Source organism: Eschrichtius robustus, chromosome 19 (assembly GCF_028021215.1).
Source record: "Eschrichtius robustus isolate mEscRob2 chromosome 19, mEscRob2.pri, whole genome shotgun sequence".
NCBI lineage: Eukaryota > Metazoa > Chordata > Mammalia > Artiodactyla > Eschrichtiidae > Eschrichtius > Eschrichtius robustus.
This window is the reverse complement of record NC_090842.1, coordinates 61,554,463-61,580,967: the sequence shown is the minus strand read 5'-3', so window position 1 is coordinate 61,580,967 and position 26,505 is coordinate 61,554,463. Positions and strand designations below refer to the sequence as shown.

The 26,505-nt window shown below is 59.1% G+C and overlaps 1 protein-coding gene across 1 annotated transcript; it reads left to right on the top strand.

Moving 5' to 3' along the window:
* Positions 1 to 187: 187 nt before the first annotated feature.
* Positions 188 to 25,704, top strand: NAPA (NSF attachment protein alpha). Its single transcript, XM_068529097.1, has 11 exons — positions 188 to 423; positions 11,212 to 11,291; positions 14,253 to 14,369; positions 19,274 to 19,320; positions 20,777 to 20,854; positions 21,049 to 21,104; positions 21,192 to 21,276; positions 22,076 to 22,180; positions 23,369 to 23,437; positions 23,875 to 23,925; positions 24,926 to 25,704. Exons 1-11 carry the CDS (start codon positions 305 to 307, stop codon positions 25,025 to 25,027), a joined length of 909 nt encoding a protein of 302 aa, XP_068385198.1. The 5' UTR covers positions 188 to 304; the 3' UTR covers positions 25,028 to 25,704.
* Positions 25,705 to 26,505: the final 801 nt, after the last annotated feature.

The window sequence follows — 26,505 nt, the reverse complement described above, 5'->3', positions numbered from 1 at the left end:
TGGTCTGGCCCGGTAGCACCAGGGAGAGAGTAGGGTGCCGTACGCGGATGCATACGCATGCGTTAAAGCATCGGGTCGCCAATTGGAGGCTGTGAGTCACGGGGCGGCGTGCGGCGGCTGGTGAGGGCGTGGCCGACGGGGCGCGCGCCGCGCTACGACGCCGCTGGTTGGCCAGTGCGAATCACGTGGTACTGGGCCGCAGGAGGTGCGCGCCGGTGCGACGTCAACGCAGACCACGAAGCTTTCGTGAGCTGTGTACCGCGGCCCGGCCGCAGCTGAGTCCTCCGAGGGCCCGGGCGGTTTGATGAGTACCTTTGCGGCCGCCATGGACAACTCCGGGAAGGAAGCGGAGGCGATGGCGCTGCTGGCCGAGGCGGAGCGCAAAGTGAAGAACTCACAGTCCTTCTTCTCGGGCCTCTTTGGGTAAGAACCGCGCCGAGGGGTCCGGCCGAGACCTAGACTGGGAGGACAGAGGAGTCGTAGACTGGGGCGGCGATAGAGACGAAGGGCTCGAGCCTAGAGGACGGGGGGTGGGTGGGGAGGTTGCAGGATCATGTGACATGGTCTAAGGCAGCAGAGGTGACACCGGCCAAGGGCCAGGGTGCCCGGGTTGTGGCATTGGCAGAATAGTTTGAGGAGAGTCTGTCCGAGATGGTAGAAGGGCCCTGGGCTAAGGACACCCAGGCCGAGGCGACACCATCTGGAGGCAGGAAGGGGACCCAGGCTGAAGATGGGCCAAGGGGCTGGAGGAGAACCTGGGCCGAGGGAATATGGTCTCAGGCCTTGAAGGGGACCTGGCCTGCGGGGACTGAGGGAGCCTGGGAGGGCAACCAGGTCAAGAAGCCTTTTGGAGCTCTAGGAGAACCTATTTGAAGGATCCCAGACGGGCGTCTTGGGTCCCTGGGACTGAGGACCCCTGCCCGAGGGCTTCACCTTTCCAAGGCCTGGGGCGGTGGATTTGTGTGAACGCAGGCTCAGGGCTTAGGGCTAAGGTGATCCTGGGAGTGATGAGCCCAAGTCTGAGATGTGTGAGGTGTCTGGGATGAGTATGGCCTTGGTCACGGGTGAGTAGTGTAAGGGGATCTGATACCAGAGTGAGATCTGAGCAGAGGAATCCCTGGGGTGATGGAGTTACGGCTTCTGAAGAAGCCTGGACTGGGAGGCTGGAGACTAAGGTGGGGTGAGGCTTGATTTAGGAACTGGAGGGATAAAAGGGAGAGATGAGGGAGATGAGAAAACCAAAAGGGGCCGAAGACCTGCTGTGTGATCCTTGAGTAAGGATTGGGTGGGCATTGTGAGTAGTATGAGAGTGGCGTGCCCAGGATACCGCTGAAGGGGTCTGGGAGACAGAACCAACACCTGCAGTGTGGCAGACGTTTCACATAAAGTTCACGTTGGCTCGTAAAAGTTGTTTGGTTGGCCGTCCTTTGAGGAATTTTGGTGGCTTAGGAGTGTCAAAAGCCCTGGTTTGAAGTGGTCTCTGCCATTTCATGACCTTGGGTAAGCTGTTTAATTTCTCTGTTACAGGGGGGCTTAGTGAAACCTATCTCAGGTGTTTGTTGCTAGTATTGAATAAGAATGTAAGTAAAGTGCTTAGAATTGAGCCTGGGATGTGGTCATCACTCTGAGAGTGCTAGCTACCATCAGTGTTACTTCCAGGAAGGAAACAGATGTGGAGCCTGTACAGGGCTGGTGGGGATCAAGGTAGGGGTCTGATGGGAGAAGTGGGGATGGGGGGTCAGAGCAGGGAGAAACAGTGTGATGAGAGAGGAGCTGAAAGAGGTTAGGAAAGGAACTCCGGGCCATGGGGACTTAATAGGGTGAGGGGAGGGGGCTTGAGGCCCCGGGTGGAGGGAAAAGAAGGCCGCGGAGGACTGAGGAGGGTTGTGTTGCTCATGGGCCTGGGAGGAGAGCTGCAGTGGGCCGGGTGAATTTGTAGTGAGTTAGGAGGAACCGTGAGGAGGGGGCCGCATGGAGCCTGGCAGCAGAGACAGGCAGAGGCTGGGGAGGGCTGTGAGGCTGGGAGAGTCGTCCAGAAGGCTGGAGAAGGGGCTTGGGGGGAGGACCAGGGATTGGGAGAGATGGTGTTAAGAGGTTGGTAAGAAATGAAGTAGGGGAGGGTTCTTCCCAGGAAAGGAGATGGGAGCTGCTCGTTGTTATTTGAGGGTGGATTATGTTTAGTGAAAGAACTTGAGTAACCTGGCTGAGAATTGCCTGGTGTGGAGAAACATCCGGGGCTGATGGCCTGTATTGATTAGGTGAGAAATGTTTTATTTTAGAGGCTAAGAGTGGGGAGAGGGTATGTGTGTTTCTGCTTCCTTCACAAGGGGAGAAATTCAAGTGCAGGGTTCTGGGGTGGGGCTAAGAGCTCAGTTTTCGGTAATGGTTTTCCTGGGTGGCTTTTGGTGTCTGGTCCCTTTGGACTGGGGGTTAGTGTACTCTTGGGCCGTGCTTGGAGGGAGCAGCTGAGTGAGACCCTGAAACACCTTTCACCTGGTTGGGAAGGCAAGATGAACGCTTGCTAAAACACTATTAAAGCAAAATTGTCAAATGTGACTAAGGGCTAGATTCTGTTGTTTGTGGGAGGTGCCTGACCTGAGAGGAAGCTGCATGAACTGAAGGAAGGTTCTGGTGAGGTGTGAGCTGGGCCCCAAGGAACCCTAGGTCATGCTAAGGGAGTGGGGGCTGGGGAAGGTGTTCTAGGCAGAGGGAATTGTGTGAACAGAGGTCTAGTGTGAGGGGAGGTTCTGCCCGAAATGATGGGGAACTGAGATCTAAAGGGAACAGGGGTGGCTCCCCAGAGGAGAGAGCTCCATCTGGGAGGATGAACAGGAGTTCCAGGGGTACCCTCTGGTGGGGGACCACTGCTTCAGGCAGAGGAGACAGTTTGAGCAAGGCTCAGATGAAGGTTTAACGCAGGGGGTTCCGTGTTAGCCCATAAAGGTAGAATGGGCAGAAGAGGGTGAGACTGAACAAGAACCAGGCCCAGTCCTGGAGGGTCTTCTGAGAAAGGGCTTGGATTTGAGGAGGTGTTGGAGAGTACTGAGGATTTTAACGGGGGCCTGTCTTAGCCTGTTCGGGCTGCTGTAACAAAATACCATAGGCTCGGTGGCTGATAACCAACAGAAATTTCTCACGGTTCTGGAGGCTGAGAAGTTCAAGATTATGGTGCTGACAGATTTGGTGTCTGATGAGGACCTTCTTCCTCATAGACAGCTATGGTTTCACTGTGTTCTCACGTTGTGGAAGGGGCGGTGGAAGGGGTGAACTAGTTCTCTGGGGTCTCTTTTGTAAGGGCACTAATTCCAATCATGAGGGCTCCACCTTCATGACCTAATCACCTCACAAAGGCCCTCATACCATCACCTTGGAGGTTAAGGTTTCAACACATGAATTTTGGTGGGGGACCCAAGCATTCAATCCATAGTAGGGCCACTGCTGGAGGGTTCCCATTTGACTTTTAGAAAGGACTGCAGCAGCTGGTGTTGCGGAGAGTGAAGACAGTGACAGTAATACTAGCTGATAACATTTATTAAGTGCTCACTCTGACTCTGAGTCCGGCCTGGGCCAGGCGCTTTACCTGCGTCCTCACATGTAGTCCTCACGACATCCCTGTGGAGGTGGACAAATGGGGGCTTAGAGATGTTGATATATTTGCCCAGTCCTCTGGTGAGTGGGAGATCGCGTTCACACACAGGCCTGTCTGATCCCAAAGCCCTCTTGCTGCCACACGAAGTTTCTCCTTGATGCTCGGGCCCGTTTCTGGGCACTCCGTTTAGGGAGGACGTTGGCAAACTAACTAGGCGTCTTAGGGAGCTTCCTTCCTCTGATTCTCCCATCTTCCCCACCCACGTGGCAGTTTTCTCCAAACGTATGAAAGAAAGAGCAGGTGTATTCATCCCAGACCCTTCAGCGCCATGAGCGGTTGCCATGGTGCAAGGCTAGCGCACAGGACAGGGATGCAGACGGAGACAGAAACCCGCCTGACCAGAGCCTGTCTGCCGGAGGGGCCAGCCCGAGAGGACTTGCCTCATGGGCGGGAACCACTCCTGACACCTTCCCTCTGGAGCCGGGGTTCCTGGGGTTCAGCGTTTCACAACCCTCTGTGGCTTCTGAGGACTGGAGGAGGGAGTGTGTCGGGGCTCAGCTTGTCCCTCTTGCTCCTCCTTCCCCTTTCAGGAACCTCAGCGATGACAGCAGCCCAAATTGAGGGGTCTCTGCTCATGTCAGAAGGGCCAAGTAGGGTTGCTCCCGCCTGGGATCGGGGGCAGCCCCGTCACCTTGGATGTTAAGGCCTTCTTTGCTCTTCGTTGTTTCTGGGCTGCCAGACACTAGGGGGCTTTGGTGCACCAGCAGCCTGGGAGGGAGGCTGTACCAGCCGGCTCGCAGATCCAAGCTGCTTCTGTACCTTCCCTGCCCTCCTCGGCTCCCCAGCCAGGGCTCAGGAGTTGGGAGAGCAGCCCAGACTTCTGCTCTGGAAGCAGAAAGGTGGCGATTTCCCAAAGACGATGCAGTTGCGGAAAAGGAGAGGGGAGATGCAAGATGCGCTCTTTCTTCCTTCCTGCTCCCTGTCTCCCGATGGATCCAGACTTCTTGCTGTGCCCCTTCGGGATGGCGCAGGTTCCAAACAGTGGTTCTGTTCCCCGTGCTTTTCCTCATCCCGAACATCTCCCCGTGACCCCTTCCCCCAAATCCAAAATAAAAACTTCTTTCCACTCAGATACCAGTGTGTTTAGCAAGTTTCTTCTTCTGTGAACTGAAGCTCATAGTAATACCTACTTCGTAGGATTGTCCTAAGGAGAGAATGAGGTTATGCATGTGAAGCGCTGCGAGCACAGTGCCTGACCCTGGTGAGTGCTTATTAAGTGCTTATTGTTATCAACAGTATTAGTATTAGGTATTGTGATTGGAAGTTGAGCCCGAGGCGCTGGAGAACTAGAGATAACAGGGTGCTTTCTGTGCACAAACAGCAGCCTGCAGATCAAATGTTGACACAGTTCCTGCTTGAACCGCTCTTGGGCACCAGCAACCCCTGGGAGCCCTGGAGGCTGGCTTTCCTGAGGCAGAGATTGCAGCCAAGGTCCTCCGGGTAGGTGTCCCCCATCCAGGACCCCCCCAGGCCCTTGGCTGAGGAGTGCCGGCTTCCAGACCACCCTCCACCTGCAGAGCACGCAGGACCCCGGGATGTCGGTGAGCTGGGCACCGAGGTCACTCACTGTCCCCTGCCAGCTGCCAAGATCCACAGCTTAAAACTCAGCCTCTCTTGCCCGGGCTCAGAGTCGAGGCTTTCCTGAGGGGACACAAGGCTTCCAAGGAAGTCGGTCGTCATTTCGCCGCAGTCTGAGGGTTCTGCCTCTCTTGATGGATGGGACCCTGCTGTCTGCTCACACAGAGGTTTTGACACTCCTGTTTGGAGTGAGGCTACTGAGAGGCAAGGGTCTTTCCGAAACATCTTTTAAGAATAGGAACCATTGGGTGCTCTGGCTGTGATGAAGGAATCCTGTTGGGTTGCAGAGGGCATCCGTGTAAGAACCACGGGAAGGCCTGCTGGGCCGTGTGGCAGGCGTGGCCGCTGCCCTTGAGCTCACGGGCAGGAGGGCGATGGCCCGGGACCCAGCCCCATCCGTGTGGTGTGCAGGGGCTGGGGTAGGTGGGAGGCCCACGGCTCTGTGGAAGCCAGGGGAGGGGCGCCACTTAGCTAATCTGGAGGTCAGGCGATGAAGCCCACGCTGAGATGCGAAAGGAGAACACTTCCAGAACCCGCTCTCTCGCCAGCCTGAAGCGAGTGAGTGATGCTCTCGTTGGCTCAGCACCTGCTCTGTGGCAGGCGCTCTCCTGGCTGCTGCCTGCGGGGACGGGGTGTTCCTCGTGCCTCCAGCAGGCCTGCCGGCTGCGGCGTCTTATCCCCACTTACAGCTGAGGAAGCAGAGGCTGGGGCGCCACGAGCCAGCACTGGAATCCAGGCCTGCCTGACTGTGGTCCTCGATTTTTCCACCCACCCCGAGCGACTCTAGAATTCCCGTTGCCGGGTGGCCGGCGGCCCTTGGGGTGTATTTCTTCCCCGTCGTATAATAGCAGCTGTTGGAGCGCCTGCTCCGGGCCGCGCTCTGTGCCGTGTGCCAGGTACTGCGGCTTCTGACCATCACGAGACGCCTCCCAGGTCAGGCTCATTGTCTCTGTGTTACAGATAAAGAAACCAAGGCTCAGGGATGACTAGCCCAAGGCCGCACAGCTAGCAAAGTGCCCGAGGCTGACTTCAGCCCAGGTCTCTCCGCCCCCAAGTGCGTTCTCTCTCTCCCCATTGCCCGTCCAGGCATTTCAGAGCTGGGCAGTTAGTGTGTAGCACTGGATTCTTCTGTCGTTCCTGGGGCCCTACGGGAGCTTGACGCACCGCAGAGCCAGAGGGGCAGCGAGGGGCTTAGCGCTGGTGGGCGATGCAGGAGGAGAGGCCGAGAGATGCCCAGAGACCCCGCGGCTCTGGCTCTGCCAGCCCCGGCGCAGTCAGCAGAGGGGCGAGGCTGGGGGGCCGCTGCTCCCGGCGCCGGGGGCCTCTCTGTTTTCTGATGTACCTTCAGCCTGCCACTCCATGAGGCGGGCTAGGGCTCAGCGGGGGGCTGGCTTAATGGCTCCCTCCGGGCCTCCAGGCTGCTCAGGCTGCCCCCAGCTGAGAGCAGCATTTTCTCCTCAGATGAGGGAAACCTGAGCAGCTCTGGCTGTTTAATCGACAGGAGAGGCCGGAGCAGGCAGGGACCTTGTGCGCCCCCTCCTTTTCCAGAAGACTCTCGGACACAGGGAAGGAAGCTTCCTGGACCTCAGGGTGAGCAAGAGGCGGGGCAGGTTTCCCGGCCTGGCCGCTTCCTGGCAGCATCGGCTTGGGCCAGCCCCTCACCACTGTGAGCCCAGCTTCCTCCTCTGTCAGCCAGGGTCATACCTAGAGGGTGACTGTGGGGATCTCTGTGCTGCTTCAGGTGGCACTTGGCAGGCCGCTATAATGAGTCATGAGGATGCACAGCAAAGGAGAGGAGGTCGGGGCCCGGACCGGAAGGGCCCGTTCTTCCCCACCCAGGGCGCGGACGGAGAATCAGGGCGGGGATCTTCAGGCCGAGGAGGGGGCTGAGGGCAGGTGTCTAATGGCACCGCAGAAGGACGGGTTTAGGGAGTGTCGGGGACCTAACGTGGGAGTTACTCCACCTGCCTTGCCTTCTGAGGCCCTCAGGAGACTGCAGGTTGGGTGGGTGGCTTGTTTCTGGGAGCCGGGAAGTGCCCAGGGGATGGAGAAAGGAAGGAGGGAGGCTGAGACTCTGCCCTGCTGACCCCCTGGCCCGGGTCCCACCGGGCTATCTGTGGGTGCCTGGCACCGCACCCTTCCCTCTGTAAGGCAGCCGCTGGAGGATGGTGGCTGTGCCTGGGAGACCTGAGCCTGCTTCCTCCGCCTTGCGGGGCGGGGGAGAGAGCAAAGCTGCGTCGGGTAATTATAGACAGCCCTGCACCAGCCCGGCCCAAACCAGTTCCCTCTATTCCCGGTGTGGCTCGGAGCTGTGTGATGGGAAGGGCAGAGCAGAGGCAGCTTGGGGGGATCAGTGGGGGGAGGGACAGTCAGCTGTCCCAGGCGCTGCCACCTGGGCTCTTCAGAAGATGCAGGGCCAGCTAGCCCCTCTGGCCCTTGTGCAGGGGTCCGAGGGAGGCCTGGTTTCTTTCCCTCAGCAGGTTTGTCGGGGAGGCCACTCTTAGATAAGCGACATGAAGTGACCTGACCAAGGAGAGAAGTCCTGTAGTAAACCATGCAGATTTATCACATGGGGAGACAGCTTGGAAAAGCAGAGGAGCTGGGCTCTTCTTCCTTCCGCCCATTCTTTCCTTGCCAGAACGCTCCTTATTATAGGGCCTAAACCCTTCTCCTGGCTTCCAGCATGGGGTCCCCCGTCCACCTCTCCAGCCTCAGTGCCTGCCACTCCCTGGACCATAGCCATCCTGCTCCCCTTCTCTTCCTTGAACTCGCCAAGTTTGTTTCTGTCTCAGGGCCTTTGCACGTGCTGTGACTGCTGCCTGGAATGTGCTTCCCTCTTCACATGGATGGCTCCTTAGTCATCTTTGGGGACTAAGCTTAAATCTCACATAGTCACAGCAGCTTTCCCTGACCTGCCCATTCAAAGAAGCCCCTCCTCCCCCAATCCCTCTGCAGTTGTCTTTCTGATGTCCTGTTTACTGAGGGTCAGGTCTTTCTCCTTTGTTTGCTGCTGTTATCTGCAGTGCCTGGCACATAATAAATGCTCAGATATTTGCTCCCCAGTTGAATAAATAGCTATGTGAATGGCTTCTCCTTCAGGATCTGCCAGGGACCCAAGTCATATTACTTTCCCCTTTGATGACTCCACTTCCATCTCTAAAGCAAGAGGCTGGAGCTCCAGAGATTCGCCTGTCATCGCCTGGTCATGGGAGTGGCCCGGACCCAAGCTTTGAGGGGAAGGAAGAGGCAGGCCTGGAGGCCTGAGCAGATGTTAATCCCTCTGGCTTTTCCACCCGCAGTTAGAATCAGTGAGCCAGCACGGGATTGGCCCAGCTTAGTCTGGGATCATAGGATTTCAGCCCAGCAGCTGACAGGCCTTGTGTTCTGAGCCCGCCCCGTCCCGCTGAGCTGCGACAAGCCAGCTGAGGCTGACTCTGCTCATTGTTATCACCCGGCTTTGGGCCTCTCCGTGGTGGGGCGGGCCAATTTCTGCTGCTCTGGGAGCCTGAGCTTTTTCAGAGAATGTCTGGGTCTGGAGAGGATTTAATTGCACTCACAAGGAAGGGAAGGATGCGCTAGGGGATCCATGGGGTGGGCAGATCTGTGGTTGCGGCCTGTGAATGCACCTGGCTCCTTTCAGAGAACCTTCCAGAGCAGATCCCCCAGGGGGTTTTGTAGCCTGGCCCCCAGGGACCCTTCTGAAATCTCTTCTGCCCAAAGCTTGTGAAAGTTCCTCACCTCTCCAGGGCCGGGAGTGGGTTCTGAGGAAGTCACTCCAAACAGGGGCCCCAGGCCCAAGGCGTCTTGTGCAGCTGTGGTGGGAAGATGGGGGAACCCAGCAGGGTGAGCGTGGGAGGTGTGCGTCACCACATCCCTCAGGGCTGCTTCCTGGGGACAGCAGCGGGTGGGTGCAGAGTGTCAGCACAGCCCCAGAAGGCAGAGGGGAGACTTCTCATCTGAAGAAGAAGCTTACCTGGTGCGACTTGGATTCAGGAAGCCAGGATTCCAGTCCCAGCCACCCTGCCAGCCCGCCCTGGGGGTATTGCCTTCCGACGACGTCACCTGACATGGGACAAGTCACTGGTGGCTGCTTCCCAAGAGGTCAGTCTAGGTCAGCTTTTTCCCTCCCAGACTCGCCTGATCATCTGAATCATCTGAGGCCATTGTTACAAATCTTGATTGCAGGCCCCACCCAGACCTGCTGAGTGAGATCTCCAGGGAGGGTGGCTCCGGGGCTCTGATTTGATTATTATAGCAAACATCTGATGTGCATCCAAAGCATGGGCAAGCTGGCCCTACCGCACCAGCAGTGCAGAGGGCAGGGGTGCTCCCCATACTGTGTCCAGAATTAGGTCGGAGGCCCTCACCCTCTGTGGCTGGTGTCGGCGAGGGTCCAGGGCCGGATGACACAGGGCTGAGGGCTGGGACAGTGAAGATGATTTATTTGTGTGGCTTTATTTTTTTGGGGGGGTGGGGGGGGCCGGCGGGCAGCCTCACAGCTTGCGGGATCTTAGTTCCCCAACCTGGGTTGAACCTGGGCCCCGGCAGTGAAAGCGCCGAGTCCTAACCACTGGACCGCCAGGGAATTCCCATTATTTTGCCATTTTAAATAATCTTGTGCTGAGCATCCTTGTAGCTTCGCTGCTTAGTTTCTTTTTTTTAAATCTTTTTTTGTAGTTTATATTTTTTTATTTTTGGCTGCGTTGGGTCTTCGTTGCTGTGCGCGGGCTTCTCATTGCAGTGGCTTCTCTTTGTTGCGGAGCACAGGCTCTAGGCGTGCAGGCTCAGTAGTTGTGGCGCACGGGCTTAGTTGCTCCGCGGCATGTGGGATCTTCCCGGGCCAGGGCTCGAACCAGTGTCTCCTGCATTGGCAGGCGGATTCTTAACCACTGCGCCACCAGGGAAGTCCCTCTGCTTAGTTTCTTAGGATAAATTGCTAGGAATGTAATTCATTGCTGCATCACAGAACCCAATGTAAATGCTAATATTTAAAATACATATATATTTTTTTTCTCGAATAGGTAAAATATGCAGACGATTTTAAAATCCAGACAGTACTAACGAGGGATATGAGTCTGTCTCCCACACCTGGCACCCAGTTCTACAGACCCCACCTTAGAGAAAAATACTGTAACTATTTTTTTGTGTGTGTATTTTTCCAGAAACCTTCTATGTTTACATGTATGTTTCTGTTCTCACCCTCTTTTTCTGTTTTGTTTTAACACAAATGGGAACTTTCGGTGTACACATTTTAGAACAGTGTTTCTTCGTATGTCTGTATTAGTATATATCTGCCTGGTCGTGAATTGGCAGCAACACGCTTTTAGGGTTGAGACATCTTCATTGGACAGCTGCAGTGTGCAAGGGACAGGGTTAGGGCCTCGAGGAAAGGACAAGGTGTCCAAGGATGGACTCTTCCCCCAGAATGCTTTGCGGTCTCGTGGGGAAAAGGGATTTGCAGAGAGCCTGGGATCCAGTGGTCAGCACCGAGCATCTGAGCAGGAAGTGGAGGAGACTGTCAGAGGCAGGGCTCCTGGGGGTGGTCGGGAAGGACCCCCCCCCTGCAATGAGGGTCCAACCCAGACCTGCCCAGCGAGGGCCTAGCCAGCCTTTGCGTGAGGGGCTGGGGGCCACCGACTCCGTCTCCCTTGAGCTCGAGCAGAGGCCTGAGCTGTAGCTAGACTTGGGAAGCTGGCTTCATGGGGACATGCTGGGGCTGGGGCTGGGGCCACCATCCAGCGGAGATGTGAGGGCATATCTCCACTGTCGCTGGGGCAGAAGGCTTGCTTTTCCCTTTTTTTGGGGGGGCCTCACTGTGCAGCATGTGGGATCTTAGTTCCCTGACCAAGGGTCGAGCCAGTGCCCCCTGTATTGGAAGCTCAGTCTTAATTAACCGCCAGACCCCCAGGGAAGTCCTGGCTTGCTTTCTCTTTGATACCAGATTAGATCTTTTTCTTACCTGTTTTTCCTTTCCTTTTTCCCAGAGGCTCATCCAAAATAGAGGAAGCATGTGAAATCTACGCCAGAGCAGCAAACATGTTCAAGATGGCCAAAAACTGGAGTGGTATGTGATCCCTGCTAGAGCGCCTCCGTGGCTCTTTCTCCGTTTTTCCCTCAGCTTCTGGTCCCAGAGGCCTGGCTGAGGCGTCGGCCTTGCAGCTCCCCCACCAATGCCATCTCCAGCTTTACAAACCCACTGGCCTAACATCTGGTCATTCCGAGCCCGCTGGGTTGTTTTACAACTTGGGTCACAGGGCCTTGGAATGAGAACTTAGAGGATAAGGATAAATAGATTATTGAATTCAGATAGACCCATGTAGATTGATGAGCTCTTTGAGGGGTTTCTCCTTAAATTCAGAATTTCAGGTTTCCAGCAAGGACCTACTATATAGCACAGGGAACTATATTCAATTTCTTGTAATAACCTATAATGGAAAAGAATCGGAAAAAAGAATATATATGTGTAAAATTGAATCACTGTGTTGTACACCTGAAACTAACACAATATTGTAAATCACCTATACTTCTACTAAAAAAAAAAAAAAAGAAAGAAAGAATCTCAGGTTTCCCTGGAAGCACTTCCCTAATACTTCCATCAGAGTCTGAATTCTGGGCTGGGGATCATTCAAGTGGTTCCAATAATAACATTAACACGGCTCCATTTATTGAGCACTCTCCTAAGCACCAAGCTTGCATTATTTAACTGAATCATCACAGCAACACCATGAGGGTCAGTACCATTAATATCCCCATTTCACAGATTTGGAAACTGAGGCTTGGCCCAGCCCTTTGCCCAACACGCCACGACTAGTGAGTGACTGAAGCAGAATTCAGAAACCAGAACTCTGACTCTGGAGCTGGAGGGCTTAACCTGCCCTATGTGGCTTCCTGACCTTTGGAGCCAGAGTGACTTGGATCTGTGTCACAGCTCAGGCTGGCCACGTGACCCCAGGGAGGTTACCTGGCCTCTCCAAAACTGTTTCCTCCTCAGCACGGCAACGGGGAAAGGAACGGTCCTGACCCTGCGGGGCTGTCATGTGGGTTCATGGAGGTCAGCCGTCCCCACGCAGGGCAGTCAGCACAGCACAGTAGCAGCTGCGAGCTCCATTTCCCACTCCTATTAGCAGCACCCCTCCCTCTAGAGTGGGAGGGGAAGCCCTTAGAGGACTCCAGTCAACAGACTGGCAGACTGCAGGAGCACTTACAAGGTCCCCAGCCACCTGTGTGCTCTCACTCCGGTTGGGGCAAGACACACACACAGACAGTATCATAGAATACTGGAAGGGCCTCTTCCCGGAAGAGGGCATCCCAGGTCACGTGCCTCCTGAGACTCTCACAAGCTGTGTTGGTGAACGGAGTGGCCCTTCTGACTTGGCCAGGAGGGGTATGGTCAGACCCTGGCAAGGCTGGAGCTTGGGCGGCGTCCGCCAAGGAGAGGTGGGTGGGCAGGGAGGGGCTCTTTTTTTAATCTTTTGGCCGCACCGTGCGGTATGCGGGATCTCAGTTCCCAGACCAGGGATTGAACCTGTGCCCCCTGCAGTGGAAGCGCAGAGTCTTAACCACTGGGCCGCCAGGAAAGTCCAGGGAGGAGCTCCTGGAGGTCCAAGGGGCCGAAGATCTGTTTGGGTGCTACCTGCAGGCCTGGAAGAGAGGTTCAAAAAGCCAGCCTCGAGCCCTTTGGGGGCTGACTTCATAACATGGCTTCAAACATCAGCAAGATTGGATCAAGAAGATCAAGCAAAGACAGTGTTGAAACCCAGGGAGGAACTTTCCAACTACAAAGGAAACGAAACCTGGGATGGGGCTGTGAAGGCAGGGTGTGGAGGCACAGGGCAAAATGGACTACCGTTTTCTGAGAATATTTTTGGTGTCCTGAAAATTAGAAGAGCTTTTTCCTAAGCTTTCACAGCATGTATTGTGCCTAGAGCCAGATCCTATGTGTATTTTTATATGCTCCTAAGGTAACAATACCATTAGAGAAAGAGTATTTCTTTTTCAGTCGCATAGATGGTGCTTTTCTCCTAAAATTTGTCACCTCCCTCCTTCCCCCAAATATTCAAACAAAAGTCGTAGGCCTTTTTTTTTTTTTAAGTTTTCCCCCAATGATGCTACTTTTCTGGAAATTCTGCACTCAAGTTTGGAGCCCTTAAAAACAAGAAAGAAATCATACATAGTGCAAACCTGGGTGGCTTTGTCTAGCCTCCTGCTCTAAAGGGACAGGATGGGGGCCAGGCCCGATTGTCCTCTTCCAGCTCAGGAATTCTGTGATTCGGACTCAGCTGGAGGAGGACGAAGGGCAGGGGCCTCAGGACTGAGCTGGCGTTGGCCATTGGCGCTCCCACTTAGCACAGCCCCTACCCCTGGAGGAGGAGGGGTCCCGCTGTCTCCCACAAGTCAGATTAGGAGCCGGAGACGTGCGAAAAGGATGGCTTGGGGCGCCTGGAAGGTGGCAGTTCGCAGCTGAGTACGGGACAGCCTGGGCTTCAGGTGTGGTCTCCGCCTCCCTCCACCCATGGGCATTGGTCCCCATGCTCTCAAGTTCGTGGCATCTCTGCCCTGTTTCCCTTTCTGGCCGTGAAGTCCCTGGGGGAGTGGACCTTGTGAGGCCTCCTTGCCATCAACATGCAGTGACTCCGGACGAGGGACCGGCATGTGGACAGAGGCAGGGGAGCCGGGGAGTTTGGAAGGGCTGGGGGCCGTGCGGGGAGAAGTCAGGCTTGGAAGGGGAGAGGCAGTGGGGGGTCTGGGGTAGCTGCATCCTCATCGCCACTCTCTTGCCCAGCACCCCCGAGCAGCCCCATCCCACGGTTCAGCCGGCACGCTGCCTGGGCCTGGGGTGGGGGCAGCAGCTCCAGGGTCAGGAGGCCCGAGGTCTAGGCCTGCACCTCGGCTCACCCCGGCCAGGCTCTTCCTCTCTCGGGGACTCTTTCTGCACCTGGAGAGCTCGACCACCTCCCCGGGCCCTGTCTGAGCGACCTAAAGCGCGGAGCCGCCCCTAAGACGGGATCCCCCTCTTCTGTTCCAGCCGCCGGAAACGCCTTCTGCCAGGCAGCCCAGCTGCACCTGCAGCTCCAGAGCAAGCACGACGCGGCCACCTGCTTCGTGGACGCTGGCAACGCGTTCAAGAAAGCCGACCCCCAAGGTGAGGGCCTCTGTGGGCCGCTGGAGCTGGCAGCCCAGAGCGCCAGCTGAGCCCCGACCCAGAGAAGGCCTCAGGTTTCGGACCCAAGATAGTAGGCAATAGGCTGGCCTGGAGGCGCTGGCGCTCTAACTTCAGAATTGGCTCCCTTCCGGCTGGCGTTGGCCTCCCGCTCCAAGCCTCCGCCTCCCCTTCTGCTCTGTGCCTGCAGCTGATCGCGCCCCTCCCCCCCTGGAGCCTGGGAGCATTTGGGAGTGGGAGTTACATTTCAGACCCACCGCATGCCAAGGAGAGAGGAAAATCTGTTCTGTTGTCAGAATTAACATGCGAGAGGGGGTGGGAGGGGGTGCAGAGACCAGCCAGGTAGGAGTTGCTGCCGAAAAAGGAGCGGAAATTATCCTAACCTGGCTTCCCTATCCCCTGGGGGCGGGGGGATGGGGTCAGAGAGAACAGATCCCAGAGACGTAGCTGCAGAGAACAAGTTCCTTAAAATGAGAGCGTGCTGGGGACAGAAGCCCAGTTTGGGACTGACTCACTGTGAGGAAACTGTTTCTGTCCCCCTGGGCTCATCCTGAAGTAGAAGCACAACCCAGTGGGTACCAGAATTTTGGATTTCACGGAGCTGGAATTTTATTTTTTAATCATGGTGCCAGACATCGGTTGCCAACTTTTAATTTTAACAAGCTCATTTTTTTAAATGACCATCTACTATCACTATTCACTCATAAGAGAATGGGAAATATGTGAATATTAATTTTTTTTTTAAAAAAAGGAGATGCATCACCTTGGAATAAAGGCCTATCCTTCCCAAGAGAGGGCATTTGGCACCAGTGCCCGGGGGTATCTCCAAGGATCTGTGAGCACTGGTTCACACACCAGCGCTGGGGAATTGCTGGCGGATTCGTTATCACCATCGGGACATCTAGTTCCCAGTGGAGGATTTGACGTCTGTGTGGACCAAGTAGCTGTTCTCTGTTCCCAGACGTGACGGGTGGTTCCTGTGCAGCCGGGTGTCTCACACATGTGAGCTCAGGCTCAGCGAGAACCAAGGGGAGGCCTTGTGACTGGGTGGGCCGTCGTCGCTCTGCACAAAGCTAAGTGCATCTGGCTGGCAGCGCTGGGCCACAGCAGGCCACGTGGTGATGTGATGATGACCCAGGGTGACCTTGGGTTTGTTTTCAGCTCAAATCACCCAGGGAAGTCTGTGCGTCCCCCGCAGAGGGCCCCCACCCCCAGCCTGCCTTCTCTCTGGGGAACTGGTCGACCTGCAGACGCTGCCCTAGCATCTGTGACGCTCAGCTGCTGCTCCAGAGTGCCTGGAAGGACTGAAGTCTGGGGCGGGAGCTGAGGCCAGGCTGCATGGCACGTGCACAGCGCCACTTGCTCTTCACACAAGCCCCCGCGCTTCCGGGGGACAGGCCCCACCTGGCACCGTGATGTCGCGTCCTTCCCCAGCTTTTGACCTGAGCCTTTCCGGCGAGCAGCGATGGTCTGCAGGGTGTGTGTGGGGTGCTGGGGCCCGGGTCGGGGGTGTGGCCCGGTGCCTGGCCTCCGGAAGCGTGGAGGGCGGCTGAGGCGTCGGTGGGAAGGCAGCAGTGGTTAGGTGTGGCGACGTGCCCATCTTGGGGCTCAGAGGCCAACTTGGTTTCTCTAGAGATCAGATCAGCGAGCCTGCTTCTCTGCCCTGGATGCTGAGGGTGGGAAGGGGTGGATTTGGTACTGGCGGTGGCGCTCAGGGAGCAGGAGGCACTGTGGCTCAGGGGAGAGCCTAGTGTGGGCAGAGCCAGGAGCGGTGCCTTGGCTGGAGCTCCAGGCTCTTGGTGCTGAGCCGGGAGCGGTGTTGGAGCGGCAGCGTCCCGGCAGCACCGCATCTCGACTGCCCACCCCAGTCAAGGAGGGCGGGGCTCACTGTGGTCTCTGAGGCCCGGGGCAGCCTGCTCCCCTGTGACCTCGGAAAGACACCTAATCTTTTGGGTCTCCATTTCCTGGTCTGGTAGAGCAGAGACCACACGTGAGATAAAGCACAGACGTGCCCAGCACGGCCCCTGGCGTGTGATAAACGTCCAGTAAGGGGCAGCCCTCGGCTCCCATCAGATGGCAGCCCGGCCTGGGCACCCCCTGCCTCCACCCACCCCTGGCCGCTTGCCTTGTGAAGCAGAGCCGGAGGGCCCATGTGGACCACTGCCCAGTTTCCCCGAGCAGGTGGCCAGCTCCCGGGGCCTCGCTGCTCCGCTCGCCTGCCTCACAGGCCTCGCCTGTGCCAGCACTTCGTACAGGAGTCCTGGAAACACCCCCTCCCCACCGCCGACAGGCCGCTGAGCCTGTGCCTGGGACTGCCAGGGCGGAAGGAAGCGATTGGGCACCTGTCACCACTCTCCCTCTGCGAGTCTGCCCTGAGTGTGGGCCGAGGGTGGCCTGCCACCCCCTTGGTGGCTGAGGGCAGAGGGGGGAGGTGGTGACCACAGCTGTCATTGGTTCCCAGCCGCCGCCGGCCGCTATGGGTAGACTCAGGCCAGGGAGGCCTCTTACCCTGCCCGCCTGCTAGCCGGGCCCAGGGGTGCGTGTGTGCGCACACGTGCACCCAGGGCAGGGCAGTGGCCAGACCCCCACTTGCCCTCCCCCGTGTGCTCCGCCAACCTCACTGCCAGCCTCACTGGGTACCTGCTGTGTACCAGACACGTGGCGTCTTCCTTCTACCCATTCCACTTCTTCGTGGGGTTCTGCGATTTTCCTCCTTGTACTGAGGAGACCTGTCTCCCTAAGCCAGCGCCTTCCCCTCTCTGGGCCTCAGCCCTCCCCGCCCACCTTCTGGGGCTGGATCATTCTCAGAGCCCCTTTCTGGCTCCCAGTTTCTGCAGGTGGCTGGTCAGGGGCAGGTGTGCCAGGGTGCGTGGGCTGTGCGCCCCTGGGGTCCTGGTGACCGGAGATAAGCTGGTTGTAGCCAGTGTGTCAGCAGCTAATCCGCTAGTGCTCTGGCTGGGGTGGCAGCTGGCAGCCTGCCGCTTTCAGGGACAGCTGTCCTGGAGCGAGGGGACTCAACCTTGCCAATCCATGCTGCTGCCTGTGGGTGAGCCTTCTTCCCCTACTGCCACCGCAAGGGCCGTCTTGCTGACGACACTCCAGGCCAGTGCCAGCAGGCCCGGGGCGGCCGCTGCAGGGGAGCCCGTCCTGCCAGGGGAGCTTCCGGCCTCTCCCCCTCCAGGGCTGCTAGCCTCACCCGGGCAACCTTTGCCACTCTGCCTGTAGGTGCCTGCTTGTGCGCCCCATCGTTCCAGGAGAGGGAGCCTGTGAGTCGCTTGCCGGGGGGACCTGCTGGCCGCATCCACCCCCCTGGGGTGGAGAACGGAGCAGAGTGGGGTGTGCACAGCTCACGCACTGCAGCCCTGCCCCGGCTCCTTATCCTCCGTACCACTGGGTTGCCAGCTCACCAGTTACTTCCAGAAATGCTCTGTCACAAAACGTGTGTGTGTGTGTGTGTGTGTGTGTGTGTGTGTGTGTGTGTTAAAGTAACACTGCTTCAGGCTGTATTTATTTGTGGTGTTCTCTCCCTTTTCTCCTTCTCTGCCCCTTTTTGCTTTCTTTCTGTCTTCCCTACTGCCTCAGGCTTCCCCCATCAGCCTCAGAACCTTGACCCAGTGGGGTACGCTCTCTGAATCTTTTAGGGGTCCCGAGGGGCCTTTCAGAATTGGACCCGACCTACCAATCCTCCCTCCCCCAGAGCAGTGCTGACAGACACCCCCTTTTGGCCTGTAAATTTGGTGGTTGGGGGGGGGGGGGCTTGTGGACTCCCTGAAGGGCCAGCCACAGGTCTGGGCCGAAGAGCCTCTGTCACACGTCTCCCTGCGTGATGAGACCATTAGCCCCTGGCGAGCAGACACCGGGCCTGCGGCTTCGTTGCAGCATCTCAGCCCAGTGGGCCCTGCTGACTTTGGAGACCCCGGCGGCAGACCAGGGGGCTTACAAATGCCGGACTGCGGGGTGAATTTTCAACCTTGCCCCAGCTCAGAGCCCACCTGCTGTGGTCTGTCCAGGCTCTCTGCCCGTCTCCCTCCATCTCCCCCAACACCCTTTCCTCCTGAGATGCATTAAAATGGCGTTAAAAAAAAATCCACCCGAGAGCTCATCTCTATCTGCTAGAAAATGCCACCCACTCATGCTTCTCTCTCTCCTCCAAATAACTTGTCAAAAAAAAAAGAAAAATGCCTTTCCCAAATTTCCAAATTTAAAAACTTGCAAGAGGTAGTACAGCAAAGGTGCCCAATTCTTCCTCCAGGTGCCATCCCAGTGTGTGTGTTTTGTCGGTGAAACCTGTGGCTTGAGGAGCCAGCAGGCAGCAGTGCCAGGCGGAGGAGGGTGCAGAGGGCTGTGCTGCAGGCTGGGATGTGGGCAGAAGAGTGGGGACCCCAACCGCTGGGGCCTCAGCATCACAGCACCCAGCCGCCTCCTGCCGCAGACGGAGGCCAGGGGATGCAGCTGGTTCGGGGTCCCACCGTGAAAGGGTGGCAGAGCCCAGGTGGGACCTGGCCGCCTCTGCCAGCAGCTCATCCTCAGGGGCAGGGCCTTGGCAGGTCTGGCCCAAAACACCCACGGGAGTCTGGCCGCCAGCTGGCTATGCCCTGTCCCAGGGGTTGCTGGGAAGGTGGTGGCATCGTGGTGGCCCGAGGGAGAGGGCCGCTGTATCAGCAGGGCTCCCCCGGAAGCATGTGCCCAGCAAGTCACAGTCAGCAGAATAAATTAGCCTGACCAGGTTTCCTGCGGCTCGGCGTCCCCTCACCTTGCCTCCCTGCTCAGGAGCGTAGCCCTGGCCACTCCCAGTGCAGCCCTGCACCTTCATCCTCTCCTCGGCCTCTGCTGAAATGACTTCACCTTCTCATTTCTCCTCCCCGCCTTCCTTTTTCTCTCCCCAGAGGCCATTAACTGCTTGATGAGAGCAATTGAGATATACACAGACATGGTAAGGGTCACTGCGTGTCCTGTCTGCCCCGTTGCAAGTCCTACCATATTGCCCCAGCTTCGCCTCTCCTCCTCCGGCCCTGAGAGCAGGCGGGAGACTGGCAAGGTGGGGGGTGTCACCGGAGCCGGGCTGGGCTGGCTGGGTCCTCACGCAGCTCCTCACCAGCCTGGCTCCTGGTGGCAGCTCCCAGCACGTCACAGGGGCTGACGGCCCCTCCCCAGGTCCTGCCTCTGGCCCCCCACAGGCCGTCGTTGTCCTCACTCGTAGACGTCACTGCTGTTGGGGTCCTCGCGTGTCCGGTGTGTTTCCCCTTACCCAGACCTCCCCCCCGCCAGCGTCCCATTTGATTCGGGGAGGGTAGGCAGGGCCCAGAGTCAGCTCAGCCCCTGCCCTGCCCCAGGGGGCATCCCCATCGACAGGTGAGGCCCAGGGAGGCGGCTGCTGGGCTGAGGCCAGGGAGCCAGGACCGTGGACCAGAGCCAGGCCCTGGCGCCTGTCGACTCCACTTTCTGCCCCTTCGTGCTCTACCTCTGTCAGACCCCTCCCTCGGGCAGGAACCTGGGCAGGAGCCTGGGCCCTGCCTCTGGCCGGGTCCAGGGCCGTGCTGTAGTGGTGTCGTAGCAGTGGCAGCAGCCGCCACGCACTGAAGTGGACGCTCCGAGCTGGGTGGTTTAGTCTCCCCTGCAGCAGCCCCGTGAGGTGGGCACTGTTGTCATCCCGTTTGACAGGAAGGAGGGTCCCAGACAAGACGTGACTCGCTCAGGGCCCCACGCCTACCGACAGGAGTCGCTGAGACCCAAAACTAGTCCTGGCTGAGCCCAGGGCCTTGCCCCTTCCTGCTGCCCTCAGCAAGGAGGCGGCCATGGACCAGGCTCCGTGTGTGAGTGGCGGGCCAGGCCTCTGGACCCCCACTGGGTGGAGGCAGGTAGGAGGTGCTCAGCCCCTCTGGGAGCTGGAAGGCGTCCTTGGGGAAAGCCCTGGGCGCCTGCAGGGGAAGCTGGAGAGCAGGGGTTGACCTGTGAGGAGGGCTGTGTGGCCGCACGGGGCAGGGAGGCCGGGAGGGAGGCTGTTTCTTAGGCAGCGGGGCGCCTCTACCGGGTGACTCTGGGCTGCTCCTCCGCCTCTCTGGACTATCTGTCACATGCCTCCTCGGGCCAGAGCTTCTGGCAAGTCCTGTGCAAACGGTACCTCGGCGATACTCCATCTGCCTGTGCCCTCATGGAGACTGGATGTGGAGGGCCGTGCCCGCCGTCACCCAGGCCGCTCATGCTGGGGCCTGCCTTTTAAGCCCCGTGCCCCTCTGTCTCTTGGGACCTTCTTCTGCGCACCTCCCCTCCCAGGGGCGGCTGAGGGCCGAGAATCCGGCTTTGGGGGACGCGGAGGGGTGTGGTTGAGCTGGGGCGGGGCACTCAGGACGCCCCTCGTCACTGAGGGCTCCTTCCCACGTCTCACCCAGGGCCGGTTCACCATCGCGGCCAAGCACCACATCTCCATCGCTGAGATCTACGAGACGGAGCTGGTGGACATCGAGAAGGTCAGTGGCAGGTGGGGCCCGGCCAGTGGCCGGGGAGGGCTGCCTCGGCCAGTCCTCTGAGACCAGGACAGGAGCGCGGGGCACCGGCAGAGCCTGGGTAAAGGGCTCCGGTGGGTCCCGGGCCGTATCGCGCCCGGAGGTGATGAAGGCTGCGTTGGCCCCTCGCCCTCCCGCCACCGCCCGTGTCTCCCCAGGCCATCGCCCACTACGAGCAGTCTGCAGACTACTACAAAGGCGAGGAGTCCAACAGGTACGCCTCCTGCCCGCCCCAGCCCCTCGGCGAGGGCCCCGGACCCGGCTGCCACCGACCTCCCTCCCCTCTCTCTGCCCCGTTCAGCTCTGCCAACAAGTGTCTGCTGAAGGTGGCCGGTTACGCAGCGCAGCTGGAGGAGTATCAGAAGGCCGTTGACATCTACGAGCAGGTGGGGGCGGGCGGGGCTCCGAGCCCCCCCCTCGGGGGCGGCACCGCGCCCCCCCCCCCCGGCCTGCCGGTGCCCCCCCCCCCCCCCCCCCCCCGCTCTCTGCACTTCCCTCGGTCATCCCCACGCCCTCGCCCTGTACTCAGCCTGGCTGAACGCTCTCTCCGCCCACGACCCCATGCGGTGTCACCGCCTGTCACCGCTGTCTTCCTAGACAGGCCCTTCCCAGGCGGCCCCAGAGTGAGGCCAGCTCTGAAGAAGCAGAGTCAGGGGGAGAGTGGAAAGAACTGCAAGGCCTGGGGTAGCCCGAGGCAGCGGAGGAGCCTGCTAGAAGGGGTCCGGGAGGTGGCGTCTGCTGGGCGGGGAGGGCTGGGGGGGGCCCGGCCGCCCTGGTGGGCTCAGCCTGGCCAGGAGAAAGGCAGGCAGCTGGCCTCGGAGGAGAGCGGGGCGGGCGCCGCCTCTCATGTTCCCGCAGCCTGCCACCCCTCTGCCCGCCGATGTGCCAGCCTCCTTTCGGGCCTGACAGCAGGGCCGCCTCTCCCTCCACCATCGCGGGCGCCTCGGGAAGCCCACGGACACCTGGCCTCAGTCCTGTGGCCACAGCCCCACTCCCCATCATGCCCTGGTCCTCGGCCACTCACAGACCGGTTGCTGACTTCCCCGGGGCTGGTCTCTCTTCTCCCTGCCCTCGGGGTCCTGGGTTAACAGGGCCCCACTGGGGAACAAACCCCGTTCCCAGCTGGCCCCCAAGTGCCTGGCAGTGACCCTGGTCCTCTGGCTGCCCGCCTGCTCATGCCTGCAGGTGGGGACCAACGCCATGGACAGCCCGCTGCTCAAGTACAGCGCCAAGGACTACTTCTTCAAGGCGGCTCTCTGCCACTTCTGCATCGACATGCTCAACGCCAAGGTGAGCCCGGGCCCAGGGGCCCACCCAGAGCTTACCCCACCCCCCACAGGGTGACTGCCCTTGGAGCACAGTGTCTGTCACTAGGCCGAGTCACCTCTTAACCCCTTCGGAGGGTGAACCCCTCACTCACGTCTGGCCCCTGGCATTCGACCTTTGGGCAGGAAATGCTTGTTTCTATCCCTGATTTCACTCGCTCAGTCCCTGTAGCCTTTGAGTTTCCAACTCCCGACTTGCTCAGTGCCAGGCTTTTTCTTTTGTAGGAGCACTTTTTGAGTCCTTCCTGCACCCCATGAGGTTGATATCATGGTCGCCCCATTTTACAGGTGAAGACACTGAGGCTGAAACCAGAGTCTCTTGTTCAAAGCACGTGGCCAGTAAACTGCAGCCTCAGGATTCCAGATCTTTCTGACTCCCAGTGTCATGATTTGAACCAGAGCCTAAATGCCAGTTCCGCTTGTTCTCAGGGCTTCTTAGCAAGAGAGGGGTCAGGGCTGGGTGAGGGGTTGGGGAGTGGCCAGGGAGAGGAGTTGGCTTCTGCTGGCGTCTGGGATTTCTTGGGGTCTCCAGCTGCCCCATCCTCAGCCACATGGTCTGTCTGAGCCCCACCCTCGCTCCCTTTGCCGGGGTCCGGCAGGGCAGGTGAGAGCTTGGGCTTTGGGGTCAGGCCAGTTCAGATCCCCAACACGTACCTGTGCCCTGAGCGGCTCACTACCGTCTCTGGGTCTGTTTCCTACTTTCAAAATAGGGTCACCATCGTTTGACCCTCCCCGGGTCCTCGTGAGGGTTAAACGTGAGAAGTGCCTGGTGTCAGGCCTGACACATAGGATGTGCTGTTATGAGGCAGTACCAGGCAGTTGTTGCCATTGCCCCTACCCTGGGTGGACCGGGTGCAGGAGGGGCACTGAGCACCGGCCTGGGGAACCCTCCTCCCTCCCCCAGGCCCCCGCCGCCCCCGTCCCCTGCAGCTGTCTCTGCGGCCAGGCTTGCACTGAGCTCAGCTCTGTGAAGCTGCCGCCGAGCACAGAGCCCGGCATCACTGGAGGCTGGGGTGGGGGGGGTGGGGTGCAGACAGCTGACTCGGGGCCAGAGCGGCCCCCGATCCCCTCGGCTGCCGGGCCAGCTGCTCCGAGGGCCCTTCTTTACTAACTTGTGCCCTTCTTCCTCCCCTCCGCCCTCGCCGACACTCAGCTCGCTGTCCAGAAGTATGAGGAGCTATTCCCTGCATTCTCCGACTCCCGGGAGTGCAAGCTGATGAAAGTGAGTGCTGGGGGCTCAGGCCACCCCTGTCCTGCGTCTGCGCTTGGAGCAGGGCGTGTGGACGGGAATCTGGAGGCTTGGCTCCGGTTAGCACGATCACCGAGATTTGTACAGTACTTTTCAAGGGTCTTTTGTTTCCCCCTCGTCTGCCATTTGGGTCTCCAGTTTCTGGATGAGACAAGTGAGATTCAGTCAGCGATGGAGCTGGGGGCAGAGCTGGGAGGCCGCGGGATCTCACACGCACACAGGCACGCGTGACCTTCTGTGTTAGCGACTTTCCGATGCGGAGGGCAGGGTTGGAACACAGCCCCTTCCTTCCTGTCAGCATGGGAGTCCCCCCGACTTTCACTCACCCAGATAGTGTGTGTGTGAATCTCATCCAGGTCAGGCCTCAGGCCAGCCTGGGCCCCTGAGCCCCGCCTGCCGTTTTCTTGCAGAAACTGTTAGAAGCCCACGAGGAACAGAACGTGGACAGCTACACCGAGGCGGTGAGTGGCTGGCAGGCGTGGCCGCCCTTGTCAGATGTGGTCCCATGAATTTCACCCGTTTTTATCTCCAGCCCCGGCCCCTGGCTATGAATTCCTTTCTCCCGTCGCTCCAGAATCCTCACAGGTAGCCCCAAGAGGTTGCGGGGAGTGTTCTCCCCGTTGTAGAGATGATGGCACTGAGGCCTCTCGGGGCCGGAGCTGGGATTGGAGCCCATATCTGTCTGCTCCTGAAGGCCAAGGTCTTTGCACCACTCAAGAGTCCCCCTGGGTGAGCAGTTAAGGATGTCTCACGTCAGGCACTTCGGGTGATCCTGGATGCGCAGGGAGGGAGGGAATGAGTCGCATCATTCCCCCTCCCCTCCCCGAAAGCAGGAGGGAGGAGGAGCAAAGGGTGCCGGAGAGACAGCATTGGGAGGGTCCCCCTTTCCAGCAGCTTCTCTGATAGAACCGCCCCACGGAGATGTTTCTCCCTTTCCTGACCCTGTTCTGAGCTTTCTGGAACTCAGTTCCATCCAGCTCAGGTCCACATTAGGTCCTCCAGACTGTATCTGTCAAGCATGTCTCTCCCTGGGTACCCATCACCAAGGCCATCACTCATCATCGTAGGCCTCTGAATGATGACAGAGACCAAACTCGTCAGGTCCATCCCACCCCAGACAGTCCATCCCGCCGCTTCTTACGTCTCCAGGCCTCAATTTCCCATCCGTAAAACAAGAAAACTGGACTTTTTTTTTTTTTTTTTTTTCCAGCTATAAAATCTTTCTTCCCCCCCCAAGGGAAGCCTCACGCCCAGGCCAGTAGAGACACAGAAGGGAGCCGCTCCGGCTTGGGTCGGGGCCCGCGCCTCCCCTTGCTCCTCCTCGGGGACTGAGGCTGACAGGGACACACCTGGAGGATCTTGGGAACAGAGACCCTGGGCTGGGATTGGTGGCAGGGCGGGAGCCGAGGCCAGGCGCGGGGTGGGCCGCCCCTCCTGACACCGGTCCCCCGGCGCACACAGGTGAAGGAGTACGACGCCATCTCCCGGCTGGACCAGTGGCTCACCACCATGCTGCTGCGCGTCAAGAAGACGATCCAGGGCGACGAGGAGGACCTGCGCTAGGCCCCCCTGGCCCCCCGGCGCCCGTCTCCCTGCCCCGTCCGCTCTCCCCCAGCCTGGCCCTCCAGTGAGGATCGAGAGGATGGCGAGGAGCCCAGAGAGAGGTGGGGCCCGAGACGTTGGCTGCGAGACCTTCCCTCCTCCCCACCAAGGAGTCTCGCAAGCCACAGCGCAGGCTCAGCACTGCTTCGGGGGCCCCTGAGGCCAGGCCTGCTGGCCGGACGGTCACCCTCTGTTCTCGCCGCATCCCTTGCCCCCTGCCCCTTTATTTAAGCCCCCGGAGGTACCCTTCTCCCCGCCCCGACACGCAGAATCTTTGATGCAGACGTATTTGCTGTGGGTGCTGCCGGGGGTCAGGGTCGGCATCTGGCCCCCCCATCTCCCAACCAGCTGAGTCGTGAGGTTGGTGTCTGTCTCTCCACCTTTGCCCCCCAGCCGAGCTCTGAGCCCACGTAGCCACCGTGATTTGCTGTCACCGCTGGGGGTGGGCTCCTTCCCCACCCAGCACGGGAGCCTCCCAGCCTCCTGCAGCCCTCACCTCTCAGGGTAGTCCCAGGCCCTGGAGCTCCGAGGGCCATCCCCATGCCCACCCCTCCATCTCCACCCTGCGCTTCGAGGTGTTGTTGGTGGGAAGCTGCCGCTGCCTGAGGAAGGAAATAAAAGACAACACTTGTGCACGAGTCTCTTCCTCCTCACCCTTCAGGTCCTGTGTCCCGTCTCCCTGGCCCTCCCGCCTTGGGCTCTGGGCATGCTTTGTGGGGAAGAAGAGGGCAGGCTTAACCGGGAGGATGGGCTGGGTCAGAGCCTAGAGAAGGGGAGGCCCAGGGCTGGTGGGTTTGGGAGCCATGGGCTTGCGATCTTTGAGCTCTGGGCTTTCTGGTCCTTGGTTTCCTCAGCTGGGATGATGGGTGCCAGTGCCCCTCCCCCAGAGCTGGCGGGAGGATGGATGCATCACCGGTGATGAGAAGGGGTGGAGGAGGCCCACCAAGTCTTCCAGCCTCACACCCCACGTCCATATTTCCCTGCAGGGAGGGCTGAAAGCCCCAGTGGCACTGTTCCATCTGTCGAAGGGTGGGGGAGGGAACGGCTTTGGGGGGCGGAGTACATGGAGGACTGAGTGGGTATGGTGAGTGGGAGGGGAGACAGCAGGAGCCCTTTGCCCAGGAAAGGAGGGCAAGAATCAGCCGCCGCCTCCACACTCCAGCACGTGGGCCTGCCTGTCAGGTGGACAGTCTGATGTGCCTGTGCTTCCACCGGCACTGGGCTGGGCCGGGCACTCCCCACTTTGGAGTAGGGGAACAGCTGGAGGAGGGCCAGTGCCCAGTTGCAGACTCAAGTGTCACAGTATGTGGCGTGACGTCAGGAAGTGAACAGGGGCTGCGGAGGAGGTGCTGCCCAGGAAACCAGGGCAGGCTCCTCGGAGAGCTGCTCCAGCCTAGAGCCTGGAAGGAGTTCAGGAAAGGTTCAGGCTCAGCGTGTGT

What these genes read in the sequence shown, in the direction of transcription:
- NAPA (XM_068529097.1), top strand. Translation starts at nt 305, where the DNA reads ATGAGTACCTTTGCGGCCGCCATGGACAACTCCGGGAAGGAAGCGGAG. An exon ending in TTGAGATATACACAGACATG is followed by an intron (nt 19,321 to 20,776) that starts GTAAGGGTCACT and finishes CGTCTCACCCAG; the next exon opens with GGCCGGTTCACCATCGCGGC. An exon ending in AGCTGGTGGACATCGAGAAG is followed by an intron (nt 20,855 to 21,048) that starts GTCAGTGGCAGG and finishes GTGTCTCCCCAG; the next exon opens with GCCATCGCCCACTACGAGCA.